Source organism: Diceros bicornis, chromosome 2 (assembly GCF_020826845.1).
Source record: "Diceros bicornis minor isolate mBicDic1 chromosome 2, mDicBic1.mat.cur, whole genome shotgun sequence".
NCBI lineage: Eukaryota > Metazoa > Chordata > Mammalia > Perissodactyla > Rhinocerotidae > Diceros > Diceros bicornis.
The window spans coordinates 21,462,458-21,474,806 of NC_080741.1; the positions used below are offsets into that span (position 1 = coordinate 21,462,458).

General features: G+C 44.8%; 1 protein-coding gene across 1 annotated transcript in view; it reads right to left on the reverse strand.

Moving 5' to 3' along the window:
• The window catches only part of COL6A5 (collagen type VI alpha 5 chain), a 90,937-nt gene that overhangs the window by 53,986 nt on the left and 24,602 nt on the right, over window positions 1-12,349 (reverse strand). The window contains exons 8-19 of the mRNA XM_058553328.1: window positions 11,912-12,252; window positions 11,718-11,799; window positions 9,625-9,767; window positions 8,947-9,039; window positions 7,058-7,111; window positions 5,218-5,289; window positions 4,848-4,874; window positions 4,696-4,740; window positions 4,552-4,605; window positions 2,573-2,635; window positions 1,853-1,918; window positions 1,368-1,421 (exon numbers count right to left, since the gene is read on the reverse strand). Of these exons, the coding sequence (XP_058409311.1) occupies window positions 1,368-1,421; window positions 1,853-1,918; window positions 2,573-2,635; window positions 4,552-4,605; window positions 4,696-4,740; window positions 4,848-4,874; window positions 5,218-5,289; window positions 7,058-7,111; window positions 8,947-9,039; window positions 9,625-9,767; window positions 11,718-11,799; window positions 11,912-12,252 (1,094 nt within the window). The remainder of the gene's footprint in view (window positions 1-1,367; window positions 1,422-1,852; window positions 1,919-2,572; window positions 2,636-4,551; window positions 4,606-4,695; window positions 4,741-4,847; window positions 4,875-5,217; window positions 5,290-7,057; window positions 7,112-8,946; window positions 9,040-9,624; window positions 9,768-11,717; window positions 11,800-11,911; window positions 12,253-12,349) is intronic.

The following is a 12,349-nucleotide window of genomic DNA, read 5'->3' on the forward strand; positions in this document are numbered from 1 at the left end:
GTGTTTTTAGAATCCATTTAAGATCCTCTGACCCTCATAGAGAATTCTGGCCTTCACTGGAAAAGTGGGGGAGGGGGTAAAAAAGCTTGATGTTGTTTTATATCCAAATTGCCTTGTTTAATTCAGAAGAAAAGAGGTTACAAAGGAGGAGATGCTCAGGGAAGTGGATGAAAATGAGGGAGAGAGGCTGAGAGACCCCTGTCCTTGGAGAGACTTAAAATAATCCGCTGGTTTGTCCAAGTAGTAATTCCCCACCCCACCTCTAGCATCTCTTTTTAAAGAGTGCCTGATGGATGGTGACAGTTATAAAGCCACTTCAAACTAAAATTATTTTCTCTTCAACCAACAAAAAGACATGTTTATCTTTAAAATTTACAGCACTTAGTTCATCCTGCTGCTTTCCTGCTCCCTCTGATTAATTTTAATTCTCTTGAGTGGAGAAGAGGGCAAAGTCCCAAGGAATTTTACCAGAAGCACCAGGAAGCCTAAGCCACCTGACTACAGATTCTTTCTCCTAAGAACTATGAGTCAAGATAAACAAAGGCGAGAGGAATTAAAACACATTTCTCCGCTATCTGTCCCAGAGAGAAAGGCAGTCAGCCACAGCCTTCAAAGCGATGAGAAGATTCCAAGTTTGCAAAAGAAAAGAAAGCCAAGCATTTTCAGTTTCCTCTTGAACAAAACTCATGGCCAAATCTAGGATGTTGTACGTTATTCTCTTTTTACGACCTGCTTGCCGAGTGCGTGATAAAAGGTTTTCTAACACATTATAAATAGCATCTCCAACTTCAGTAGTCCACAAAGAGAAAAGTGACTCCTTGGTTGTTCCTTAAAAAGAAGAGGCAATCCCATATCCTTGTTTAGGCTCGATATCACATGGAGGCTATAAAGTTACCCTAGGATCTCGAGGTTGCCACTGGCTTGGCCCTAATTGCTAGTGTTTTGGTTCATTCGAGAAGAATTTATCTGTGATTCTTCTTTCCCACTGGCATATATAAAGAGAAAGAGGGGATGTCACGGTGGTTCTCAACCAGGGGCGGTTTTGCCCCCCACCCCCATCACCCCCCACAGACATTTGGCAGTATCTGCAGACAGTTTTGCATGTCACAACTCCAGGGGTGGGGTTGGGGGTGGGGGTGGGGGGGAGTGCTAGTGACATCTAGTGGGTAAAGACGGGAGATGCTGAGAAACATCCTCTAATGCACAGGGCAGCCCCGCACAACAAAGAATTATCTGGCCCCGAATGACAATAGCGCCAGCGTATCAGCCCTGGACAAGCCGACTCTGCAGCAAGAAATACTCTGAATGCCTCTGTGGCATCTTCAGGTGATAAGGAGCGGGAAATAAATGTCCACGGGAATACTTACCCTGCTTCCTCCGGAATTAGAACTACCTTGTGTTCCTTTCTGTCCGGTTCTACCCTAGAAATACAATCGTTCCCCCAAGATTATGAGGCAATGATTCTGAATAAATTACAGAGGCATCAGCACCAAAATCTCAAGCACTATTAAAACAGCAGAACAAATGTGTCGTGCTAGAATCTGTCCGCATACTCACACTACTGGGTGCGGATCCATTAAAGAGGACAATGGTACAGCAACATGCTCTGCTACCGCCAGCATCCCCATAGAACAATATCACCCACAGAAGCTTAGTAATTTTGCACAGAGAAGTGCAATCTACTACAGACACGCCTTATTTTAAGAAAATAAGCCTCTTTTAAATGGGAACTTGGAGAGGTGCAATTATAGAAGGGTTACATATTTTGCTAATTAATAAATTTAGACTTTATGAAGGCCTCAGCTAGGTAACAGAATTAACCAACTTATATATGGAAAGTAGATCCAATTACTTGACTTCCTTGCTCTCCTTTGGAGCCCTTTTGTCCTTTGAGATTGTTGTTTTGTCCCGGATTACCCTAGAGGAAGATTTAAAGAGTATTTCAGAATCAAGAAATATCAGCATTTTTTTTTTTTTGCAAAATGGTACAATGTTCAAGTACTAAGCTAATTTGGGTTAAGTGATGAGGGGTGTGAGAAAATGCCCCATATTTGGAACTCATAGATTTTTGAAAAAAATAAAAGTAATATTTTCCCAAGTTTGAAGGGGGTTTCGTGATAAATGAAGAATTCTAAGAGCGCTTGCTGAAGCCATAGTGATTTTCCTTTCTTTGTATGGGCAGCTTCACTGCCGCACTAGTCCAAACATGCTCATGCCATTCCCTCAAATGTATAGTAAGAGTCCCCTGTAACTGAGTCTGCAAATAGGGAATCTACAAGATTAGAAGCCGATAAGCAAAACTATCGAAATTTCTCCCCAAAAGAACTTTAAAGACTCAACATACCATAAGGATGAATAAGATAGAACTTTGGTTCCCAGTTCTGAATTTTTAATGTAATCAGCCCAGATGAGACACAGACAGATTTTTTCCCAAATAAGCCTCGCTCAACACCTACCACCTCCATTCCCAGCACAAGCCTTTGCCTACAAGTTAGCAAGAGACACAAGAGAAAGGCGACAGGAACTTAGAGCAGCTACACAATTCAGAGCCAACTGGGCCCTAGTAACTTACAGGATCCCCTGGGAAGCCCTTCTCCCCATATCCCCCAGGGGGGCCTCTGGAACCTGGGCTGCCCTGAAAAAAATAAAATGAGCTTCTGAGTTATCTTGTAGGAGGGTTTTATAACAGTGTTAAAATGTCAAGTGCTGTGTGCATTTAGTAGGGAGGAAATCAGACAAAATAATCTACGTTCTTCTATCCCAGCCGGGTTCTCTCAGACTGCTCAAGCAGTACTAGGTCCAGTTTTAAGTCTATGGTCAGAATTACCTGTAGTGAGGCTGACAAATGGGAAACCTTCCTATGGCCTAGCATAGTGCCGTCCAGTAGAACTTTCTGCAGTGCTGGAAATGTTCTATATCTGTGCTGTCCAATATGGCAGCCACTAGCCATATGTGGCTGCTGAGCATGTGAAATGTGGCTAGTACAACTGAATTGCAGAATTTTTCACTTTCATTAATTTGAATTTCATAATTAATTGACTTTAATAATAAGTCACATCTTGCTACTTGGTGCTGTATTGGACATCCCAGCCAGTCTAGCAACATCTGACATCTATAATTAAATGGCCCACTGCAAACCTCTGCAAGGATGTTCCTCTGTCACCTCAAACTCAACTGTTCCCAACTAAACCTGCCCAAGCTGGGATCCTTGCAGGCATTTTGACCGACTCCTCATTTCCTGCTCCTCTGGTCACCTAGATCTGGAGATCTTGTGTCCCTGAGCCAAGACTAGGGTGAAACAAGCAAGTCGCCTAGGGTGCAAAATTTAGGGGGGCACTCACTCTGCATAACTCTGAGAACTAGTGCTTTGAAATTTTGCACCCTAGGTTCTCAATCTAGTCCAGGCCCTGCTATGTCCTTGGTATGATCTGTTTCTGTCCTCGCTGCCATTGCTTTACTTAAAGGCTTCACCACTTCTCACCTTGATTGTAACAGATCCACCTCTCATCTTTGCCTTGCATCTAGATCATCTCCAACACACCCTCCACACTACTGCCAAGTAATATTTCTAAAACGTAAATTCAATTGTGATCCCCCTGCTTAAAACCTTTCAAAGGCTCCCCACTGCCTAATGGTTAAAAGCCAAACTCCTCCGCATGGCTCACCAGGGCCTTCCCAATCTCTTCCCACCACCTCTTGAACCTCATCTCCCTCTATCTGTACCCTGATGCTCACGTCAGGCAGTGCCCCCAAGCCTCCATGTCTTCGCTTATGCTGTTCCCTCTGTCTGGAATACCCTTCCTCCATGTCTTACTAATTCCTATCCATCTTCAGCTCAGGGACCACTTCCTCCAGGAAGACTTCCTGAACTCCCTCCCCACCCTGCCACGTTAGGTGCCCTTCTCTGGGCTCCCATGTCAATGCCTGCAACATGGTCCTCATCACATTCTGTGTTGGCATTGGCTATTGATACGTCTGTCTCCCAGCTACACCACGGGATCCTTGAGGACAAGGACAGTGTGGTTCGTCTCTGATTCTCTGACACATAACTCAGTGTCTGGCATATGCCAGGTATCCAAAAATATTTGATAAATAAATGGATCAGAATATAAAAAGCAGAGCTGCTTGGAACCAAATGAGCACATATTAATGAGTGTTGAAATGAATTTAAAATAAAAAAATGTTTCACTGTCATTGCTATACTAAGGCCACCAAAATAATTTTGTCTCTTTCTCTGGTTTTTTATTTTTTTCTGATGCAATAGAGAGAACATGCAAGCTGCTGACAGGCAAGAGCACTCATGTTCAGACTTCTGAAAAACACGCCTGTAGAAGGTCCTTGGACGCCTTGAATTTTTCTAGCTGGAAATTCTTGAAAATTACAGTTACCCACTTGCCCCAAACAGGAATGCAGCGTCTATTCAGTGGTAATAGGCCTTCATTATGTGGTTAAGTCAGCTGTCAGATTTATCCCTAATAACCACTGACACACAGCAATTAAGACCATCTGCGTCACCAAATTCTCCTTCTTTGATGTACTGAAAAGTGTTACCTGGGATCCTGGATCACCTTTTTCTCCCTTTTTTCCTGGAAATCCATGAACACCCTAAAAGAAGACAGGGAGAACAAAATTCTCATTAAGAAAAATATATCAACCTCATGATGATTTTATGGTACTTAAAGAAAAATGGCTTACCTCCTCCCCATCAAGTCCATCCAGCCCATCGTCACCATCTTCTCCCTGAGAGAGAACAAGGAGCAGCAATCAGGTCAAAGGCGATCTCTGCCACACGCTTATTGGGAAACTAATCCCATGAGGAAATCAAATTTGAGAAGCAACTACAGTACCTTAGATCCAGGAAATCCTCTGGCTCCCTGTAAAAGATTAAATAGCTCTCACTGGCATATCCAAGACAGAATGTGGATTCATAGACTGTTGGAGCAGGAAGGGGCTGCCTCTCTAAAGAGAGTGACTGTGGATTTCTTTAGTTGCTTCTGGCTATACAACCGCCAAGAGATTACAGATGGAATTTAATGAGTGCTCAAAACTTGAGATTATTGAGAAGTAGAATTAATCTGCAGATGAGGAAACCAACAGATGTAATTGGAGAAAGGGAAAGAGCAAGGGATGATGGGAGAGAGAAAAGGAGCGGGAAGGAATGGAGGAGAGAGGGAGAGGATGTAGGCAATTTAAAATAACATTTCAGCAAAACCTTACCTTTTGACCCTGCTCCCCTAGACATCCTGCAAGCCCTTTTTCTCCTTGGAGTCCAGTGTCTCCTCGTCTGCCCTAAGAGAAGGAACCCAAACAGGTATCTGAAGGGACTCTTGCCAGAAGCTGCCAGCAGTTTGCTTTTCGCGAGTTAAGCTAGGTCACATGGCACTCTGAGCTTTAGACAAAGCAAATCCTCCCACAAATTCCTTCATTTAACTCTGTTTCCCCCCTCTATTCAAACATTTTCCCTGTCAACCTTCAGGGCTTCCCTCAGATCCAAGATCACTCAAAGGTGCAGAGTGAGCTCAGTCGCTTCACTGCCCTCATCAGACAGCACAGCTAAGGGTTTGGAAGTCGCTTCACTTTCCAGCCACATTCCAAATACTCCAGTAATACATGTTGGCCTGACATCTTGCCCTGGGCCCTCATACTGCCCTGGAAAAGTCAGCATTGTTGACCTTAGAGAAGCAAGTGGGTGCCAGGGGACCCAAGCTGAGTAAAAGCAGTTTGATGGGAAGCAACGCTACCCCAAGCCAGTGCTCATGGGAAGGACCGCCAGGTTAAAGATCCCCAAAGTCAGACCATCCACACAGGGAGAAGCGCTCAAGGGCAATGATGTGTGCATCTCCCACCAATGCTGCTTCTCCCAGGAAACTTTTAAATACGGGTAAATCCTAGAGTAAAATGAATCTCAAGAGAAGAACAATGTGCTCATTGAGGGCAGGAAGCCCCAACCGTCTCCATCCCCGTTGTGTTCCTGTGCCTGGCTGAGACCTGGGTGCACTGCAGGTGCTAATGCTGTGCTGTATGGATAAATATCTATTTAGCAATGAGCTTAATCCTTCCTGGTAGGTGAGGGGAGAGGTGACTTGCTTTCACCTGTTTTGTTTTCTTTATTCTGAGGGTTATTCTCAGCAGGAGGCCTCGCTCAGCGCCACAGCTTGCTCCGAGGTACCTAAACACTGCGCCTTCCTATTGACTGGACTCTCAGCCAGCTGTGAGTGTAGGGTGACACTAGTCCCCACACTCAAAGCCCTCCCCTGCTGGCTAGGGCTCCAAGACCCCTCTGGAGGTACAGGGTGGGTGATTTAGAGTGCTCCTTTTAGTGGTCATTTCGTAAACTACGGCCCCAGAGGAATCTATAAATGTTTATGGCTGAGGAAACTGAGGATCAAGAAGTTAAGTATCTTGTTAAACTTCACATCTAGGTCAGCCCTTGACTGTCTGACTCCGGATCCTGTGCTTTTAATCATAACTTGTTGCCCAGACGAGGAGCTGGGCTTGATTCTAAGGGGATGGAGAGGCAGGCTGAATGCTTCCTGAACTTTTCGCATCCCAAATGGAGCCACCCACATGATTTCAGTTCCTCCAAATCCATTTTCATAATGTGATTGATGAAGCAAGTGCGAGTTCTGGTTTTAGGATCAAAGATTGAGATTTGAAAGCCTCTGTGTGGCATGTAACCATGATGCCATGCCTTGGGGGTGCTTTGCCCACTTCCCTTTCCATGTATGAAGCACTGGGTTTCAGGACCAAAGTCGCCTGCGTTGGGGCAGGGAGGGGGATGCCCAGCTCCCTGCCGCTGATAAAAACATGCCAGGCAACAGGTAGGTGAGCCCGCTCCTGACTTCCTCCCAAAAGTAGGTTTGGCAAGTGCCTCATGACTCAGACAGGAAAAGGGAAAAGAAAAGCAACACATTTCCTTCCCAAAACTACAAAAAATAAACATATAAACAAAACCCTACCTACTCTTTTCTGTGGGAAAAGAAAGCTTCCCATGAAAAGGAAAATCAATGTGCGTGTGGGTGTGTGCGTGCGTAAGTGGTGGCTCACAAAAACTTACAGGGTCTCCATCCTCTCCCCTGTGTCCTCTGCTGCCTTTCAGACCTGGAGAACCCTGGGAGGAAAGAGAGAAAAACAAACGACAGCCATCTCTCATCAACTCAAACTTGTGAAATCGTTAGGCATTTTAGGCAAGTCCCTCCCTCCAACTTGGCCGTAGTTTTTGCCGGTGTGGCTGTGAGTTTGGGGATAGTCTGACACCTCTGGAGCTGGCTCTTGTCCTTGCACTCACCTGGAAGCCCTCTGCAGAAGGTGGCCCTCCCCGTGCCTACAGGAGGCTGCCCTTTGGAACCCACCTCGCAGCTCAGTGTGTCCGGGCCAGTCCTGCGCCTGAGGAATTTGCGTGGAGGACAGCGACGGCCACCACAGCTCTTTTAGCAGGCAAATTGATAACATTTCCAAAGAGATTTAAATTACGATCGTCTCTCCCATGGCCTTGTGTGGTTTAACTGCCTTGTGGCTTATTTGTGGCAGGGATTTAATTCGAGGTTTGCTTTCCTCATTCTCGAACACAGGTCTTAGCTGTCTGCTCGGTATACCAGGGCGGTTGTACTCTTAGACTATAATTCTAATACTGAGTTGAGCAAAGTAACGAGAGAGGAAACTATGCTAAACAAAACATCATAATTTAGCAAAAAGTCCAAGGAAAATTATCCTTCCAGAAGAATGGACAAGGCAGAACTCATGAGCAAGTATTATATTTGATCTCTTAAAAAAACCAACAAACCAGACTTCTTTTTATTGTGATATCTAAAACCCATTTGAAAAAGTGCATAAAAGTAAATGAAATATAAATTACACCTTAATTATTGTAAAGTGAACATCTGTGTAGCCACGACCCAGGCCAAGAAATAGGACGTCGCTGGTACCGACATGCGGCACCCATCCCAGACACAAACCACTCCCACGTCCACCCCCGGGAGCACACTCTTGACTTTGATGATAATAATTCCTGGCCATTTTTTTTTTAATTTTTTTTTTCTTGTGAGGAAGATTGGCCCTGAGCTAACATCTGCCAATCCTCCTCTCATTTTTTTCTTTTTTTTTTTCCTGAGGAAGACTGGTCCTGGGCTAACATCCGTGCCCATCTTCCTCCACTTTATATGGGACACCGCCACAGCATGGCTTGACAAGTGGTGCATCGATGCACGCCCAGGATCCGAACCGGCGAACCCCGGGCCGCCGCAGCGGAGCGCGCACACTTAACCTCTTGCACCACCGGGCCGGCCCTCCTGGCCATTTTTTTTATACTTCACTACTTAATTATTCATCCCTAGACACTATAGGTTAGTTTTGCCTGTTTTCAAACTTTTTATAAATGGATTCATACCACGTCGTCTTCTGCATTTTGGTTTTTTTTTGGCCATTATTGCATTTGTAAAATTTATACATGTTGTCGTGTGTAGCTGTAGTTCATCCATTTTCGTCATCTTAGAGAATTCCGTTGAACAAAAATATCATGACATATTTATCTGGGCTATTGTTGTGTAACTTATCTTTTATAATTTGTTTTTTTTAAGGCTATTAATCTGCAATGCTATGCTCGTTTTGCAGTTTAATTGTGTTCCAATGCTGATGAAGTATAACTTTCCCCACTATTTCTAATACCCCTTGCTACTTTCAAGCTGTCTAAAGTGGGTACAAAAGTATAAATTGCAAAACCAAGGGGCAACATCACCAAGGATATATAAGAGAAAAGGGAGTTATTCTTAACAACAGTATCAAAAGTGAGTCCTTCTAAACTGGCTCCTACACCAGGAAAGGCACACAAAATGCCCAAAGCAATTACACCAGCTTTGAGTGAAGGCTGCAACTGAACCACTTAGTCTCAGTCCCACCCATACCAAATCAAGGCCCATTACATAAAATAGTTTCACAACTGAGTGGCACCTTCGAAGCTAGTGGTCCCCGGCTCCCTTGAGGTCCTGGAATCCCTGGACACTTGCAAAATGTACAGCAGCAAGCCCTCTCTGCAATGTTTCCCTGGAAAAAACCAACCTTGAGTGAGCAACAATTGTGAGGAACTTCCTCACACAAGAACAGCATTTACACAAATCATAGTCCACCACCTACAAGCCCATCCTTTCCTTTTGGGTGAGCGGCCGCAGAGAAGAAGAGGTGCTTTTAGACTTGATACTGATTAGAGGGCACCAGACTAGCAACTGCCTTGGAAACGTACCCTCTCCAAGGACATGACCTCTATTTATAAAAAGGGCACTCATCACATAGATAGCCGCAGGCCAAGTTTGCATAAGACTGGTTGGTTCCTAGTTGATAGTCTCCTGTTTCCTGGGATTTCTACAGCAAAAATTGTTGGGGGCTTTTTTATTTGATTAGGGGTTGGTTAGTTTTTTAGTTCCCTATGCATTCATTTGGTGAGATGACAAAGGATGAAAGGGTATGCAAAAACAAAAATACAATGCTCTGGTCTTTCACATTTTTTCATATACTAAAGACCACGCACCTAATTAGTGGGGCAAACAAGGCAGTCTTTGGAAATACTCATAAAGATTCCAATTTTGTTCCCATGGCATTTTGAATAACTGGGCTTTTTGATCAACAACTCACCAGATATTGTGATAGCATTTTTCCCAGTTCTCTCATTCCAATTGTCAGATGAGACCTGTAATCAAATCCTTTCCCAAATTCAAAGCTGGAAAACTCATCATGAGCAGTTGTGTTTAGGGATACCACCAGCAGAGCATCAAGTCCTATTCAGTAAAAATAACAGATATAAAGCCAAAGGGCTTGTTCATGAAAAAGAAGAAAAGACCATCATATTTATACTCAGTGAACATTATTCAAAGAATCAGAAAGGGGGAAAGAAAAACATAAGAGGAAGCAGTACTCTTGACATATGAAGAACCCAACAGCAGGTCTGCCTGCATTTTCAGTACACACACTCGGCACTGGTCCCTGACTTTAGCATGAAATCCCCTGAGAAAAAGTCTTCAAGGGAAACTGTTCACAAATCTTACGGAAAAACACTAGCAGAAAACTATGTTCAATACCTTACCACCAACTGTGATGCAATTCTTGGGCATTCAAAAGCAATTAAGAAGGGGTATTTTTCATCTTCAGAGTTTTTCTGAATGTAAATTAATGGTAGTTCTCAAGTCATCTCCACTATCAAATGCCCATGGGAGCCCTGGCCCTGAGAGTCTGAGGAAAGCCCAGGGTGATTGTAGTTTCAGCCGAACTCCTGGCCATCCCCAGGAGTTCATTTATTCACTCACTCACTTATTAATTCATTTGCTAGTTCATTTACTCTATGCATCCTTTCCTTAAACAAACATTTGCTTATTAGGAGACTATTATGTTTTAATCATTGTATCAGCAATACAAGATGAACAGGACAGGCATACTCCCCTTCACAGAGGTATGATCTAATAGAAGAGCTGGACAAGAATCAGAGTTGCTCTGAGAAGTGGTAAGTGCTCTTAGAGGGAATGTCAGGGTGCTATGAAAGCCTCAAGGAGAAGCTCCTGACTCAGTCTTAGAAGGTCATGGAAAGTGTCTGCAAAGACCTGACGTCTAAACTGATCCTAAGGGATGAATAGAAGTTGGTCAAGGGAAAGAATCAGAGAAGGAGATGGAGAGAAGGACTGGGAAGGAGCTGAGAGTGGGAAGAGTTCTAGGCAACAGAAAAGAGTACATGCAAGGTCTGGGAGGATGAGGCTGTGGAGGAAGAATGGAAAAGGTTCTGTACACCCGGAAGGCTGAATGTGAGGAGTGAGGTAAGGCTGGAGTGGGGAGCAGGGGCCAGATCCTGCAAAGCATCATGGGTCATACTAAGGAATTTGATATCCCAAGCACAGTGGGAAGGTGTTGACGGGATCTGAAACGGGAGGGTGACACAATCCAGAAATCAAGGAGGAAATTTTGTGCCCTCTAGGGAGGTTGCCCATGGAAGCTAAACCCCAGAAGCCAGTGTGGGCCTAAACCTGGGAAGTCTCAACAATGTATCCCATCTGACAATCAGTGGAGCCTTCTGTCACTGCACACTACTCTCAACTTCCGCATTTAGCGTCCAGCTCAGTCTGAAACTATGACACGGACAGAGGATGTACAGCGAGAAGAGCTTTTCAAAATCTATGTTGTTATCTTGCACATGGATAATCAGAAACAGTAGGAAGCATCTTAGGTCAGGTTCCCTAGAAGTAGAATCTGAGAGAAGAATTTGTGAGTATGTGGTTTCTTGAGGGAGAGAGAGGAACAAAGGGAAGGGGAAGTTGTAAGCAAGGATGTGTCTCAGTAAAGTCATGATTAGCATGACCTCGGCATGATTCATGATGGAGTTTGGAGTGTAAATTGCATCAGAGTTGACCCACTTGAGGCCAGGGTGCTGGGCTTCTGCACCCCTATATAATTGATTGCCCCCCTTCCAGCCCGAGGGCGGACGTTGTATAACCCCGCCCCCACTCCAAGCATCAGGTCAGTCAAGGGCACACGTCTATGGAAGGTCACAGGTGTAAGCACTCGGCCATAGCATTTGCAGCATTTGGGGGATGAGTGTGTGGGCTGGTCAAGGGGGTTTGGGCAGGGTACCAACAGAATCTGCTACAAGTGTCCAGACAGATTCCAAAGTCTAGAGCCCCTGAGCAGGTAGGGACTTGCTCAGCACATCCCATGTTTCATCATTTAAATTTTCAACTCAGTACCTGCTTCTCTGAGCCTGTCCGACTGATGCTCAAGCATTGTGGTGCTTTCATCTCCAAGACCATCTGAAAAGATGAGGAGCACCTAGAGAAAGAGGAAAGCAGAGAACGGGATGACGTGAAAATGAAATATATAATTCGGAGGGAGAAACAAATGAAGGGCTGTGGAGATGGGAGATAGAATGTGATGTGGATACCTGTCCTCGGGATGCAGATTTATCCTCAAACGTGTCCCACAGCGACTGCAAGAACTGTGCATTCAGATGAGTTGGCCCATTGACGGTGACTTGCAGCAAACTGTCAAATATTGTTTTCTCATAGATTTGGAACTTGGCAGGGAATTCTTGGTCATTGTTCACCTTAAAGGCCACGCTCACCTGCGCCTCTGCGCCTCCCCCACAGCTCACCCCCCTGATGGAGGTGATGTCCTCTAAGATGCCTGGGAGGTATGATTCCAGGCGGGGGTGGCCGTGGAACAACGGCTGTCCCAGCAGGTGAGTGGAAATGTCGAACCCAACCACCATGTCCACAAGGCAATCTGGAGACCAAGGGAAAGGAGGCCAGATTAATGAGTAGACAGGAGCAGAGAAGGGCAGACCAGGTCGGAAAAAGGAGAGCGATCATGGCCTAGGACT